Source organism: Epinephelus moara, chromosome 7, assembly GCF_006386435.1.
Source record: "Epinephelus moara isolate mb chromosome 7, YSFRI_EMoa_1.0, whole genome shotgun sequence".
Classification (NCBI taxonomy): domain Eukaryota; kingdom Metazoa; phylum Chordata; class Actinopteri; order Perciformes; family Serranidae; genus Epinephelus; species Epinephelus moara.
Genome location: NC_065512.1, coordinates 2478611 through 2494812, shown reverse-complemented (window position 1 = coordinate 2494812; position 16202 = coordinate 2478611). Strand labels below are relative to the sequence as shown.

The 16202-nt window shown below is 40.5% G+C and overlaps 2 protein-coding genes and 1 long non-coding RNA gene across 7 annotated transcripts in view; 1 reads left to right on the top strand and 2 right to left on the bottom strand.

Annotated features, from left to right (window-relative positions):
* LOC126393313 (uncharacterized) overlaps positions 1–1688 on the top strand; it is a 3123-nt gene extending 1435 nt beyond the window's left edge. The window contains exon 3 of the long non-coding RNA XR_007570269.1: positions 1562–1688. This is a non-coding gene — a long non-coding RNA (uncharacterized LOC126393313). The remainder of the gene's footprint in view (positions 1–1561) is intronic.
* LOC126393303 (gamma-crystallin M3-like) overlaps positions 1–10208 on the bottom strand; it is a 12605-nt gene extending 2397 nt beyond the window's left edge. The window contains exons 1-3 of one of the 5 annotated variants that reach the window (XM_050049394.1): positions 10062–10159; positions 4971–5213; positions 4543–4874 (exon numbers count right to left, since the gene is read on the bottom strand). In XM_050049394.1, coding sequence (XP_049905351.1) covers positions 4596–4874; positions 4971–5213; positions 10062–10094 — 555 coding nt within the window. In that variant the 5' untranslated portion in view covers positions 10095–10159 and the 3' untranslated portion in view covers positions 4543–4595. Of the gene's footprint in view, positions 1–4542; positions 4875–4970; positions 5214–5291; positions 5451–9283; positions 9630–9731; positions 9975–10061 lie in introns of those variants that run through there. The other 4 variants (XM_050049396.1, XM_050049391.1, XM_050049393.1 and 1 more) reach the window with 4 other exon arrangements.
* Positions 10209–13883: 3675 nt separating this feature from the next.
* LOC126393310 (gamma-crystallin M3-like) lies at positions 13884–14812 on the bottom strand. The gene is made up of 3 exons (XM_050049402.1): positions 14660–14812; positions 14298–14540; positions 13884–14206 (listed from the first exon to the last, which is right to left on the bottom strand). Exons 1-3 carry the CDS (start codon positions 14672–14674, stop codon positions 13934–13936), a joined length of 531 nt encoding a protein of 176 aa, XP_049905359.1. The 5' UTR covers positions 14675–14812; the 3' UTR covers positions 13884–13933.
* Between the last annotated feature and the right edge of the window lie 1390 nt (positions 14813–16202).

Genomic DNA, 16202 nt, shown 5'->3' with positions numbered 1-16202 from the left:
AGAGAGAGAGAGAGAGAGAGAGAGAGAGAGAGAGAGAGAGAGAGAGAGAGAGAGAGAGAGATGCAGGACAGACGGTAATGACAGTATCTTACAACAACATTAATGAAAGTAATAATATTAATTAATATTAATATTAATAGGCTAATTAATATTACCTACAAGCTATTAAACATTCCACTCACATTACATGCAGGACAATTAATGATGGGCAAATGTGTTTGTGTGTGTGTGTGTGTGTGTGTGTTCGTGTGTGTGTGTGCCTGTTGTTATATCAACACGTGTGGTTCTGGACATGAGCAGCTGCACATTTAACAGCCACACATCACCGACAGTCCGCTGAACAACGCAACGGGTTGTGAATGAAACAAACTTAATTACAACATGACAGTCTTGCACGAAATATCATTAACGTTACTCTTTGTAGTCACGTAGGCATGTGGATTACAGCTTTTCATTGCAAAGAATGCATGTAACGGGTACACTTGCGCTGTTTCTCCGCCATCTCGTTCAAATGTTCTCCGCCATCTCGTTCAAATGAGCCAGATGTAGGGGGCGGGTATTTATACGTCATGGCGTTCAGATGAAAAACTCTTCCGGATAGGAAGCTCTCGACCATCCTAGCTCGTAGCTGCTTAAAGCTTGCTGCTAGCTCCTAGCGCTAGCTCCTCGCTGCACAAATAAGAGACTTGGGACGGCCTAGAAGATGGCGGACCTCAAACGACTTCCGGTTCGAGCGAGGAGCTAGCAGTAGCACTATAAAAATAAGAGACTTGGGATTCCGGTTCGAGCGAGGAGCTAGCAGTAGCACTATAAAAATAAGAGACTTGGGACACACCCTCTGTGTGTTTGCTGGGCGTGGCCTTCTGGTTCCCTCCTCCTGCTGATCCTCCTGAGTGCCAGCAGCTGCTGAACCTGCACACCTGAACCTCATCGACAATCAGTCCACTGCAGTGTAAAACCACGGCTCAGACATCCAGACTCTAGCCATGTTTCCATCAGCCTGTTTAGATGCACATCTAGAAGTATCGCATCAGAAAATTATGATGGAAATGCCAAAATTTGAATTAAAATCCCCTGATTCACACAAACTAAAATACACTCGCTTTAGCCGGGTTTTGGTTGATTCGAAAAATTGCTGATTCGCAAAACGGGGGATGGAAACAGTTATGTTCGAATTAAGTCTGACGTAGCGCACCTCTCTCCATGGTGATATCCACACTCCGGGTCGGGAAGGCGGTAATGCATTTACAAGCTGGTTGCCAACCGCCAGAAAACGTAGAAGAAGAAGAATGTGAGACTTGTTTTTCTTTTCCGGTTCTGCGGAAAACTCGCATGAGTTCGTAATTTTCACCAAAGTCCGTACATTTAATGGAAACACACAGGATTCATATTTCTTTTAATGCGCATTTACCAATGATTCGAATCACTTTTGGATGGAAACATAGCTTCTGTCAGATTGTTCAGTCTCCTCTGTGGTACAGACGTCAATGCCAGTTTCTGTTTTTTGACACTTCTTTTTGTGCTTCTTGGACCTTTACTCACACTCTGTTCGGTGTCTCAGCTTCACCACACCTGCTTCAACCACAACCAGCCACGTCAAGCCTCGTTCTCATTTCGACTGTTCAATCTTCAGGCCCTCTGTCTGCTGTGCTTCACCATTCCCTGCCCACCTCAGCCATCATTTCACTCAAGCCTTCAGCCCCACATCTTCAACCTACAATAAACTGCCTCTAACCATTCAGTTTCCTGGTTGTGTTTGCATTTTGGTCCTAAGTTTGAACTGCACAACCAAAGTGGTTTTATGGTATATAGAGCCTTTTGAGGGTGTCAAACATGAACCAAGCTACAGAGCCCTTAAAGGTTCCATAAAGAACCATTTTATTCTGAGAGCGTACTGTTAGCTTAAAGCCCAAAGCCCTTTTCATGGTTTCGTTCTCTGTACGCATGTTTGCTTGGGTTTTGAAAAAGGAAAATACCTTAGCCTCCACTTGATACAAGATTTGACTTGAATCTATTAGCAACAGCAGGATATTTAGATAATGAAAGAATATACTACGTGTTAAAGGTTTGTTCTCAGCATTACCGGAGCCTTTACATTTTTCTCAAGAACAAAGTTATCGTTTGTAAAATTAGTCAGGGATCATTTCCTCCAACAACAAAAAATGTTGGCACTAATTCATGGTGCTATTAAGTGTCCGCAAATGATCAGTTTCTTTCTTATGAAGGGGTGGGATGAAATTTCCATTTCTTTCCACTCCTTTTTGAACAATCTTTTCATTGTCTGTTGTTGTTGCTTTCTTTTCTTTTTTAATGTTCAAAATAAACTTTCAAATCAAAATCAATCAAATGAATTAAACTTCCCGTCATGACTGCGCTGCATTTCTGTCAGCAGAGTCATTTTTTTCCGAACAGCTGATTGGCCAGTGGGTGGTGCTTTTTATAGGATCAGATTCAACCCTGAACTTACCCTGACTGAAACACTGCATTTAATGGCTGGATTAAAAAACCTTCTGTAAAGGATATAATTGCCCAGATTGCCCACCATAGATCGCCCAAAGGGTAAGTTTCTGATTGTAATTTCTCCCCATTATGTTCCGTTGTGTGTGTGTTTAGAGATGTTAAACAACATATTAATGCAACTGCTATGTTTCCTGCCTTTTTTGGATAAGCGGGGAACATAGAACCTTTTTTTTAGTAAGAGGGAAACATAGAACCTTTTTTGCAGGGTTAAATGGGGAACATAGAACCCTGGGAACATAGAACCCGGGGAACATAGGGATGGCCCCCTCTGACACAAGGTATCCTGAGAGGCTGGGCGACCAGGTGTATTTTTTACACTTTAAACCACATCTCAACCGAGAAAAGTGTCTCCTTTGGATAAAGTTGTGTGGTAACGTTAGACCACAACATCAACTCAACGTGAATAAGATTAACAATGATGTCTACATCTGTTCTAAGGTAAGTCAACATTGTGTTTGAGGCAACATATTGTCACTTTGCTGGAAAGAAATATAAAGTTATCTTTAACATCTCTAGCTAACGTTAGCTAAAGTTAGCCTAACGTTAGCTCCTAGCTGCGTTGTTCATCATGTCACCTTGTTTGCTGGGAGTTCATTAGCCTATTTTGTTCTAGTTTTGTACTTTGGTGATCGTACATCATTGTTAGCTGTTGTCCAAAGGGCTCTAGTTAAGCTAACGTTAACTTCTGGAGCTTAGCTTCATTAACTTATCTGTAATGGCAGAGATAACAAAGGTTGGCAAACGTTATGCTGAATGATTCAGTGTAAATACTGTAGCACCAAACTAACGGAGAGACACTCTTGGTAAAGATGGTAAAAAGGCCGTTATCCTTTTCTCATATTCTGAGCCAAAAACCTTAACTTCAGTGGCACTTTAACTTGTTGTCTTTGATGGTGACGGCAACCAGATGCGGTTCACAAGCGTACACTGTGACCTGTAAATTTTGGCTTGTAATTTAAGCTTTTCATCGACCTTCTCAACAATAAAATGATGAATTTATCCCTCCAGTGCGTAGTTTAGGCCCTTTTGGTTACTTCTCAATGACATCTGATCGTTATGTCTCCAAAAATCATCAATTGCCTCCTGTGAAATGCCGTGTACTGTGACACCTGCCATAGCGTCACTGAATGTTGATAGTTTGTCCGAGTGAGTGGAGGGGGGCGTGGCTTAGCCATAGGTCAATTAAAAGCCTAGTCCCAATTACAAGCCCAGTCTCTTTTACTAGCCTGCTGAAGCTACACATTTTGACAAATAAAGGCCTATCTCAATTAGAGGCCCCGTCTGGCTGCCAAGCAGGACATTTTTATAGAAGTTCTTTGAATGTATAAAACCATATAATTGACGACCTACTTGAGCTAACATTGGTTGGCTGCTTAGATCATGCATATAAATATAAATGTTTAAACCTTTGTCAATACGGAGATGCGACACATTGTTAGCTTGCTCATTTCATTTTACTGAAACCATGAGCACCAGAGAAGAATGTAATTTATTTAAATTTACTGGCAGGATGAAAAACAAGTGATGCCTCCCTTCCTCTGATGCTGTCATTAAGTCAGAATATGTGTCCATTCCTCTAATAACCAGTAAGTTATTCATATTCCTTTGGTCCGTGAGGGTTGACCAATCAAAAGAATCAGAAGTGTATTTATAAAAATGAATCCAAGTTATGAATATTGTTTTAACAGAATACAGTGGTGTTGTGTCGGTGTGCCCAGTGCCATGAAACAAGTGTCATAGCATAATTGATGTTATTTGAAGCCTAATTTTTATACAAGTAATTTTAATACTGGTTTAAATAAACAATTTGATTGTATTTCCTGATCTTTGCAGAGCAACAGTTTTATGTTAAAGGAATTAAAGGCCTGTCTCAAACATAGGCCTGTTGATTTCAATAATATAAGCAACTAATAGCCCGGGCTACTATCTGAAGTTTTATGGTATATTATTTTTCTTTTGATATAATACTGTATACTACTGTATAATATTTCATTATGAAACTTACAAAGAGCTTGAAAAAAGTCAGTGGCACAGAAATGATTTATTTAGTGGCATTGGATACATTCAGTAAACATTTACATGCAGGAATCCATGATACGCCTCATGCTCATGAACCTCTGGCCGCTCATGCCCATCTCCCTGAAACTCCTGTACTCTCCGGGCCTCAGGTACATCATCCTGCCTCTGTACTGGGGCTGCTCGTACATCAGCCAGTGGCCGTCCATCACGTTGCAGGACATGCAGTCGTTCATACGATAACGGTCCATGATGTTGTCACAGTCGTCCTGCAGATCGTGCATCTGACCACCGAAGTTCTCCCTCTCATAGATCCTCATCCTGAACTGGCCCCTGTGCTGTTTTGAGGAAACAAGACACAAATCATTATTTTCTTCCAGAGCTACAAAGGTATTAACACTCAAAGATCACCTTTTTAGGCGTTTTCTACCTACCATGGGGATCATACGGCAAGACCTGATACCACTGCTCATTCCCATCATGCTCATGTAGTCGGAGTACTCGCCCCTCCTCATGAAGTACTGGTTTCCCATGTAGTTGGGGCGGTCGTAGACCATGAAGCAGCCACTCTCCACCCTGCAGGAGTGACACCTGCTCAGGTAGGAGGTCATGTCAGAGCAGTCGCTCATGCACTCATAGGAGCGACCCTGGAAGTTCCTCTCCTCGTAGAAGGTGATCTGAAAAAGAAAGTGAATTGTAGTAGTTATTGTGATCACAGTTATTTTTGCTTTTTACAAAAAGATATTTAAAAGTACCTTGCCCCTCATGTTCATGCTGGTGTTTCCCGTGTTGGCTGTGGATATGCTGTTGCTCCTGACTGCCTCCCTACCTGGTTTAACCCTTTCCTTTTATACCTGAACAAATGAAAAGGACCAGTGACTCCTCCCCCTCAGGGGACCCCCTTATTCAGCAATTTACTATAGAAGCCAACAAAATGCAGAGGTTTTGTCCAGTTTTTCAGGGACTGGGGACCCTGTTACCATGTACAGTAATGGACGATAACTGACGCTGCACCTGTGAGTCCTGAAGTTGTCCTGGCATAAAGACTAGCTTTTTTGACTTCTCTCGCTGAGAATGACAAACTCTATGTGTTTTGTGATGTTGATCAATAGGAACACAAAACTGCTAACATGGGGAAGAGGAATGATGTTTTTGGTAATGCTCTGGGAAATGGAGGAAAGATCCATCCTTTTCACTATTTGGGCTTTTCTGAAGGCAAGATAGCCAGTATCAAATATATTGATTTGGGTTCCATTGTTTATTTACAGTCTTGTTCCTGGAATTCAGTCCCCAGCACCTCTTTCCTGGTGACATCATGCAGGTCATGAGACAACAAGACAGCAAACTATGACCGGGGTGACCAAACTGTAGTCAGCTGTCTCTCTCAAGTAATGATAAGAACTTACAAATATAATCCAGGCCCCCAGGAAGTGCGATGGGCTTTGAAGCCAATTCTCATAGTGGCCACACAGTGGAAATTACACCTCTCACGTGCATTCCATGATGCCATTGGACTCCAAAAGACTTTATCCCATGGACTTACATTGTGAAAAAACGTGTAAATCAGTGGATATATTTTTTTAGTGTCACAACCCCTGCGAAATGACTTTCACTATCAAGATTTGATCCATTTGGTCCGATAACGGTGGAACATCCAGAAGAGCTGTAAGATGGGGGCGTCGGTGGGTTAGTGGTAGAGCAGGCGCCCCATGTACAAGGCTGTTGCTGCAGCGGCCCGGGTTCAAATCCAGCCTGTGGCCCTTTGCTGCATGTCATCCCCCCTTCTCTCTTTCACGCTTACCTGTCCTGTCCATTAAAGGTAAAATGCCCAAAAAATATCTTTAAAAAAAGAAGAGCTGCAAGATGAAATCATTTTATCTCCACAAAATGCCTAACCACAAGAAGACAGAAGTCTCTAGTGCACTTGTTCTATTGGCCCAATTATGCGGAAGCAGTGCCAATCATCAGACATGCTAAACCCGCAAAACGGGCATCCATCCTTTTGGACAATGATGATGAGGAGGAGTCACCAGGCAAAGAATTCCTGGTGTCGGATGAGGATAATGAAAATGATTCTTCCTTTGACCTCAAAGGAAAGAGTGGACAGCTTCAGATACCTTGGCGTCAGTATCACTGAGGGTCTGACCTAGGTGCTGCATATTGACGAAGTGGTGAGAACGGCAAGGCAGAAACTGTTTTACCTCAGTTCTGGGTATCCCGTAAAATACTCCTGCACCAATGAGAGAGACTGCCTGGTACAGAAACAGTTTTGAACAGGACTACAAAGCCGTGCAAAGAGTAGTTTGTTCATCTGAACACACTGCAGGCGTTTCTCTACCCTGCATGAAGCCTTAGAGATTGGGTAAGGAACTCGGACATCTGGAGCGAGCTCAGAGTAGAGCTGCTGCTCCTTTGCATAGAAAAGGGGCCAGTTGAGGTGGTTCTGGCATCTGATCAGGATCCTCCTGGGTACCTCCCATTGGAGGTGATCAGGGCACGTCCCACTGGTAGGAGGCCACGGGGCAGACCCAGAACACGCTGAAGGGATTATATATCTCATCCGGGCTGGAAACACCTCGAGGTCCCCTAGGAGGAGCTGAAAAGCATTGCTGGGGAGAGGGACGTCTGGAATACTTTGCTCAGCCTGCTGCCACCACAGACCGGCTGCGGATAAGCGATTGAAAATGGATGGATGGATGGATGTTTCAACACACTGAAATTAAAGATTGTTTTATTTTCGCCTAAATATTTTCTTGAAAAAAGATGGTACAGATGACTAGAACTGGGGGGTATTAATTGGAAATCACAACGGGACCATAGCATGAAACCTTACATGGTCCAAATTCAAAGTAACAACATAGAAAATAAACATTTTCCACATGTTTTTCTGAGGTTTTGTCAAGGCACTTTTTTTTAAAAAAAAAGAGGGTAAAACAATGAACTGAATGTGTGATTATGAGTGAAAAACTGATAACACAGACAGAAATATCTATTGAGGAGCTTACTGTAAATAAAAAACACTTCTACAGACCTAAATCAAAGAGACTGCTCTTCCATTAAGACAACAGAGGGCCATTTGTTTATCATATGTACATTCATAACAGTCTATGATGACAATAAGGGGTTAAAAAGTCCTCTGGAGGTGACAAGTGTCATTAACTACAAGACCCATGAGCCATCAGGCCAATTGCTAGTTACTGATTGGCTGTAAGGCCACAGACACAGAGGAGGCACTTCCTTCAACACAGGCCCTCATTGTCTATTGAAGCCCACACTGTTGGTGTGGAAGCTCCTTGGCTCAAGTGAGGTGTCAATCAAAAGGTCAGGAGTTCGCCACCATTTGGCGACAATGAGTCAGCATATTTACATAAAAACAGAGTAGACTATGGTTAATATGTGGAGAAATATGATCAAAACAATCCAACAGCAGTTTGTGGATATCTGTGGATGTAATCATGTATTTGGATTAAATATAGATCATCTGGACCTCTTGTGCGAGGACTGCTTGAGCAGCATTTTTTTTGTTGGCATAATATCAATCTGTGGATTATAACAAAGCTTCATAGGTAAGTTTTAACTGTTTTTTCTTCAGCAGAAGAGTTTATTGAGCCTGTTGTGTTGGTAGTTTCTTGAAATGGACAGCATCAATTAAACCACGAGGACCGTAGCTTTCTAATGAAAGGTTGTATGAGTAAATAATTTAAACACAGAAAATACAGCAGTTGTTTACATATCACAAATCATCAAATAAAACCTCGAAAAGGCAAGAAATTACTTAAGCTGAAAACAATGACGCCTAATTAAAGGTGATTTCTCACCTCCAGTGCTATGACTCGCTAGGAATGGCCATCTTTTTGGCCATTGTCTTTATAATAAGAGGATTGTGGGTCCTTTAGCTCGAGATATTTCTCGACCTCAACGAGTCACACACCAGACACAGCAACAGCTACAGACTTCTCTTTACACATCTATGGTGAGAAGAGGAGTGGAGCTGCAACAGGAGCAGAGAAAAGAGCTTCTATGGGAGCTGGTCTGTACAAACGGAGAGAAAGTGGGGGACAAAAAGGATTTAATTCTGGGTTGGTGAGGCTGGAAATAGGACAGTGGCATGAAGTGCTGTGGGGTGGCGTGTCCAGGAGCGTGTCTTGCTTCTGCCGGTGTGGGGTTGTACATTGAAAATAATAGGGGCGTATTTTTGGATGTGTGGTGTTTGCCGTGTGTTTTGGCCTTTTGAGTTAAATTGCTTTTTTGTTTTTCCAAAAATTAGATATTTTATCAGGGAGTGCAGTTAGTGACACTGTGATCACTGCTGGCTCTCATCTTGACAGAGTAGCAGGTAGTGACTCAAGGTTTGAAACTGTAAATATTGTAATGGTACTTTGGAGTGACTTGTACTTATCACCAACACCTGCATTCAGCTAATTAATGAACGTGCTAATTTGTATAGAGTGGAATAAGTAAATACTAAAACATTTCTTATCTTGGTTTGAATCGCAATTTACATTTTATTGCCCAGTTTTGGATAATCCTTAGCACATATGTAATGTCTGTCCAGAATATTCATCCTGCTTTCAGTAACAGTGGTGAGCCGTTGTCTGTTGGATTTACCGGGAATTATAGAGCCAAATTTCTCATGAGATTTTAAAGGTTTAAAAATGCATTAAATTAATGAGTCTTTATATATAAATATTTGGTGTAATACTGCATAATATTTCATTGTGACAGGTGGACAATAAGCCTGGCAACATTTTAAATAGTGCAGAAATTATTTATTTAGTGGCATTTGATACATTCAGTGAACATTCAGTGAACATTTACATGCAGGAATCCATGATACGCCTCATGCTCATGAACCTGGTGCCGCTCATGCCCATCTCCCTGAAGCTCCTGTACTCTCCGGGCCTCAGGTACATCATCTTGCCTCTGTAGTGGGGCTGCTCGTACATCAGCCAGTGGCCATCCATCACGTTGCAGGACATGCAGTCATTCATACGATAACGGTCCATGATGTTGTCGCAGTCGTCCATCAGCTCGTTCATCTGACCGCCGAAGTTCTCCCTCTCGTAGATCTTCATCCTGAACTGGCCTCTGTGCTGTTTTTGTAGAGAATTTAAAGAGATATCTTAATATCAAGTTTTTTAGGGGCTGTTACCCGTAGTAGAAACATAGTATGACGGATGCTGTTTTCTACCTACCATGGGGATCATACGGCAAGACCTGATGCAGTCCCTCATTCCCATCATGCTCATGTAGTCAGCGTACTCGCCCCTCCTCATGAAGTACTGGTTTCCCATGTAGTTGGGGCGGTCGTAGACCATGAAGCAGCCGCTCTCCACCCTGCAGGACTGGCACCTGCTCAGGTAGGAGGTCATGTCAGAGCAGTCGCTCATGCACTCATAGGAACGACCCTGGAAGTTCCTCTCCTCGTAGAAGATGATCTGAAAACAGTGAATCGTAATGGTTAGAAAACAAATTAGAAAGCTGAATGTGGTGATCTAGTGTTGTAAAAAGTAATTTCTGTATACCTTGCCCCTCATGTTCATGCTGGTGTTGCTCATGTTAGCTGTAGATGTGCTGTGCTGCTCCTGAACTGCCTTCCTACCTGGTTTAACCCTTTGCTTTTATACCTGACCCAACGTAAAGAACCAGTGACCCCTCCCCCTCAGAGGACCCCCTTACTCAGCAGCTTACTATTGAAACCAACAGAATGCAGATGTTATGTCCATTTTTTCAGGGACTGGGGACCTCAGTCTTTAGAGAGGCCTTTTCTCTCATTCACAGAAAGCATTCCCAACAGTGCTCGTGTTACGTGAATAGGTTGGCCCATGTGACTGGTAAGAAACATTTTCTGTGTTGGGTTTGTGAAAATATGCTTTACATGGCTCTGTTAAACAGCCCATCAAAGAGGTATTAAAGTTGTGATAGAAGTGTGCATAGTAACTTTAACTGTGGTGGTTCTCCAAAATTTGAATAACTGCATGAACAGAAGGTAAATGTAGGTTTCACACACAAAAGTATCTTTTTGTTCTTCAATTAAACATAAAAAAAACAAAAAACAATTTTGGACTTTAAATTTGAACAATGTGAGATATTCTGTGATTTTGCTGTTATGTAACAGTTTTAAAAATGTCTGAATTATACAGCAGAGATGCATCTAGTACAAGCCGTATGATTCCTGTTATGAAACAAACTTAAAATACAAAAATGCAAAGAAACTGTATACTACATACTGTTTAACATTGATATAAATAATATTTCATATAGTCACGTCCTCCTTAATTTAGAAACACTGATTTCCAAAAATATGAATCAAAAATTTGTCAATACATACAATAATTAAGCTAACAAGATATTGAAGGAATTGTTTTTGAAAATCTACATATTTGTTCTTGGGAACCAGAAATCAAAAACATATTTCCGAAAATATGAAATTATTGCTTTAAGGTAATGGGCTTTTTTGTTTGTGGTGTGGCTTTTGTAAGTTTTGCTTTCTTGTTATGTAATGTTTATATTTTGTGGGTTTGATATATTTGAGAAATGAAATCATGCAAACAGTGACTCTTGGCTGTTGGCACTGTGGGCCAGGAATAATAATAAATAATAATAATAATTTTAATAATTTTTATTTGTACTTAGATAAACAAGGTTACAAAGTGCTTCACAAAGTACATGAAAATAAGACAATAACAATACATTTTTAAAAAAAAATGTTTAAGAGCTGAGAAAAATAGTGTGCACGAAGGTAAAAATAGAACAAAAGAAAATGAACATAAAAGTTACAAATCAAAAAGTACAAATCAGGCATTGAAGGGGAAAGTTTTCCTGTAAAAATATGTTGTAACCAATGATTTAAAAACAGGTAATGTGTTAGCCAGCCTGATCACCTCAGGCAGAGAATTCCAGAGGCCTTGATGACAAAAGCCTGATCACCTTTGGTTACCAACCTTGACTGACTAGTGAGGGTAGACTTGAGGATCTAAGGTAATGACTTAGGGCGCATTCACACCAGGATAGTCCGGGGGACTTGGTTCAATTGGGCGGGGAATGCCGAAAAATTTCACACCTTCATTTGGTTCGGTTCACTTTCACACTGCACTTTTTAAAGCGGACTACACTGCCTGGACAACGTCACGCAGTTACAACAGCTGCTCGTTTGGGGGCGGTATTCCCCGAAACGACCACTGACCACAAAGAAAAAAAGCACGAGGAAGAAGAAAACCCGGCTCATTGACTGGCCAGGACTGAAAACGGAAATCCACTGTGTGGAGTAACAAGCAACTTCAATATATCGTCCTCTGACCATATATCAATAAGCGCCTGCACCTCCTCACTACTCCACGTCTGCCCATGAGACAGGCTTTTTACCATAGCATCATTACTGAAAAAATTGAGAACTTGGGTTGGTATCTCTGGAACTGCCCTCCAGTGGTTCATTTAATATTTTTCAGAAAGAAAATTTTCTGTGTCTGTCAATGGTTTCACATCATCTCAAGCCCGGTCTATGTTTGGAGTGCCACAGGGATCCATTCTTGGTCCAATTTTATTCTCTCTGTATTTTATTTTTTTATTATTTTGTTTAATTTTACATACTTTATTAATCCCCCTGAGGTAGTATTTGCTTCCCTTGGGCCACATTATTAGGCAGTATGATATTTCATTTCATTGTTAGGCTGATGATACTCAGCTGTACTTGTTCTGCAAACCATCAGAATCAGCTAAATTATCTGCCCTGCATAATTGCTTAGCTGCAGTTAAGGACTGGATGGCAGTGAATTTTCTCCAGCTTAACGCTTCTAAAACAGAGGTCCTTATTATAAGCCCTGAGCACTCTCAAAGCCAAGTTTTGCCTGCTCTTGGCTCTTTAGCTCAATGCGTCGATCCCACTGTTAAGAGCCTTGGAGTTATTTTGGATAATGTCTCATCTGGACTGTTGTAATGCTGTGTTTACTTGCCTGGGACAAAACTTGATTCAATGACTTCAGGGTGTCCAAAATGCTGCAGCCAGACTTTTAACTAGAGCACGAAAACATGATCACATCTCACCTATTTTAACTTCCCTTCATTGGTTACCTGTACCATGAAGGTGGTATAGACTTGAAACTAAGCTCTACTCCCCCATTTTAGGCCCTTCCGCATTGACAGAGCCCTCCCCCGACCTTCTAGGACATTGGGAAGTGGGTGAAAAAAATGACTTTTCAGCAATTTATTTCATTAGTGTGGACTTGTAAAAATGTAAAGATATGCTCTGGCCTTAATTTGTGTAAATGTTTTCCTGAAGGTGGTGCTAGAATTTCTAAATTAAACTGTCCATTGGAGCATAATTGTGCTCAGCAAGTTTCATAGCAACCAGCCAACTTGTTTACATGACTTATATAGAAGCTTGTAAAGAGTTCATTCTTGAGCTTTGCATAATCATGCTCAGTAAATCTGCCAGCCAATTAGATCTTGATAATTTGTGTGGACTGATGGTGGTGCCAAAGAAAAGGTCAGTAAAGGTCAGGGTCACAAAAGCCTTTAGATTCACACAGCGGACAATAGAATAAAGAGAGGTGAGGTGCATTTCTGAACTGACAATGGCACTGGGGTAAAGGTCAAGAGGTCATGAGTATATTCCTACTTTCCTATTCTGACTTAATCCTCCCCAAAACAGTGGTTTGGATCTTTAAAAGAATTATTCTGTGTATCTTGTGGTGAAATAATATGTAAGTTTTTTTTTTATTATGGTCTTAAATATGACTTGGGTTACAACACAAATGACGGAATGTTTGTTTTTTTCTATTTTTATTTATTTTTAGTTTTTACCAGGGTAAAGGGTAGAGTCATATGTTGATATATCTTCATTCATTATCGTGTGTTGGGTCTATTTCCTTCCTTACAAAGTCCTAGTTAACTAAAATATTTGTTGTAAAGAATCTCTTAGGTATAACTCTACCTTACTGTCATTAAAACCGAAATAATCCCATTATAACACGGCTTTCAGTGTCATCATTTATCTCATTTTTAATAGTAATTAGCAATGTTTTATAAAAGTAATTTAAAAACAAAAGTAGGGCTGACATTGTTCAAACCACAAATTGTACTTGGATGTTATTTATAGTTTGTGGAACTTTAGTATCCAGCAAATATGCAAACCTCTGTTAATCTGCGTATGTACTGCATGCACCAATTACAACAGTCCTTCTGTAATGATTCACATATTTAAAGGATTGTTAATGATGTGAAAATATATTAAAAAAACATTCCTGGTATGTTTGTAGTGTGCCCTGAAAATTAAGCCCTAGTCCAAAGATATAAGAATGGCTGCCTAACTGTACTCATGTGATACTGAAGGACACAACAGTTGGAAATATTTTGTCAAAAAAGTTTTATTATTTAGACATATTCTACACAGTAGTTTTTACATGTCCATGATACGCCTCATGCTCATGAACCTGGTGCCGCTCATGCCCATGTCCCTGAAGCTCCTGTACTCGCCGGGCCTCAGGTACATCATCCTGCCTCTGTAGTGGGGCTGCTCGTACATCAGCCAGTGGCCGTCCATCACGTGACAGGACATGCAGTCGTTCATACGGTAACGGTCCTGGATGTTGTCGCAGTCGTCCATCAGCTCATGCATCTGACCACCAAAGTTCTCCCTCTCATAGATCCTCATCCTGAACTGGCCTCTGTGCTGTTTTTGTAGAGAATAAAATTAGATTAATTTAAGTTTTGTGGGGGTCATCACCCCGAGAAGAGCCTTAAAATGCTGTTTTTCTACCTACCATGGGGATCATACGGCAGGACCTGATGCAGTCCCTCATTCCCATCATGCTCATGTAGTCGGAGTACTCGCCCCTCCTCATGAAGTACTGGTTTCCCATGTAGTTGGGGCGGTCGTAGACCATGAAGCAGCCGCTCTCAACCCTGCAGGAGTGACACCTGCTCAGGTAGGAGGACATGTCAGAACAGTCGCTCATGCACTCATAGGAGCGCCCCTGGAAGTTCCTGTCCTCGTAGAAGATGATCTGGTAAAGGACATAAAATGTGATGTAAGGAATAAGGATTTAAGCTGATTTAAGCTGAAAAATAAAACACTGATTAAAAAAAGTAAATAAAAAATAGTTGTTTAGGTGAGTGAGCTTACCTTGCCCATGTTCATGATTGTGGTGTGAGTAGTTCAGAGAACTATGTTGCTGGAACACTGATGTCGCTCCTGTTTTAACTGTTACTTTTATACCTGACCAAACCCACAGAATCTGTGGCTCCCATTGTGTAAAGCCCTGAGCAAGCAACATGGTATAGAGGCCTATAGAGTGCTCAGGGGCGCATTTCCATGTGACTGGACGCCCTAGAAGACTTTAGAATGGATTTTTCCATAGGGAAGTCAATACAATGAGCATTTTTGCCATTACAATACAGAACAACAAACAATAGACTCTCTTACACATTTCAAAAACATACTGTGCGGCCCTCTGATCGGTAAGTGGACAATTTATAGACACGAGTGTCCTTTTGTGTGACAACAAAAGTCTGACATGCCGATCTATAATGCACATCTGTACGAACAAAACTTGTTCATCCAGCTCTTTGTAGAGACATATACTGTATATGGTAAACATAACAAATAACTAACAAACGTAAACTCTAGAGATTATTCAGTGTACAGTATTTACCTGCTGTTTAATCAGGAAAAAATAATAAGAAAATTTTGAGTTTACAATATTTGTAAAAAGCAACTTCTCCTATAAAGAAATATTTAATACATTACAAATTCTTTATTTTATTGTCATCCTTTATCTGTTTACACAGCAGCACAATGACGGAGTTACAAGTTGTTGATAAATACATTAATAAAGATTTGCACCTGCTTACATTGAAGTGTTTATTAATAAATTAAAATAAAATTATTAATTGTAAGTTTATAGACCACAGAAAAATGCCAAACAGTGGGATGTAAAGTGGAAAGATGAACCCTCATGAAGGGAGATAATTAAAAGGCCGTCTATCCAAGTTAATAAGATACAACTGTGGATAATCATCATCACATGGATTTTTTGTCAAAACCACATTAACTTAATTTTATATTCCATGGGAGATGGCAAAGATTCCTAAGATACCAAATACTCTGTGTGAGGCTGGATTTTTTTAAAAATTATTTTCTTTCCCTTGTTTTTAACAACATAACTGTAATACATTCAGAGTGGAATACCGAAATACAAAACCTTGCATGTTGTCCATTTGTCCATTGAAAATTAGAAATGACAATATACATACATACATGTGCAGATATGCATTTCAGATCATACATGAGCAGACAGCAAAATAAATCAAAATGTAAACATAAATACACAAGCATACCTAAATAGATGTATACATCAGTCACAGTTGTCTATAGCCAATCTACATTGTAATTTGACTCAGTAAACAGTTTCAGCATTTTCACGTGTCAGAAATGGTTGTCTTGTCCTATAAAATTTATCTGTAGAGCCACCCAGCGGCCACTTTAATTTCTCCAGGTGTACAAAACTCATGAGCTCTCCAGCCCACTGGACATGTGTGGGAGAGGGCTCCTGCTTCTGCTTTATAAGTATAAGGCGTCTAGCAGTTAAGAAAGTAAGGACAATAGCATTCTAATAGTGTGTCTGGAACTACTGCAAAAAATGCAAAAATTTGGGTCCAAAACCCAC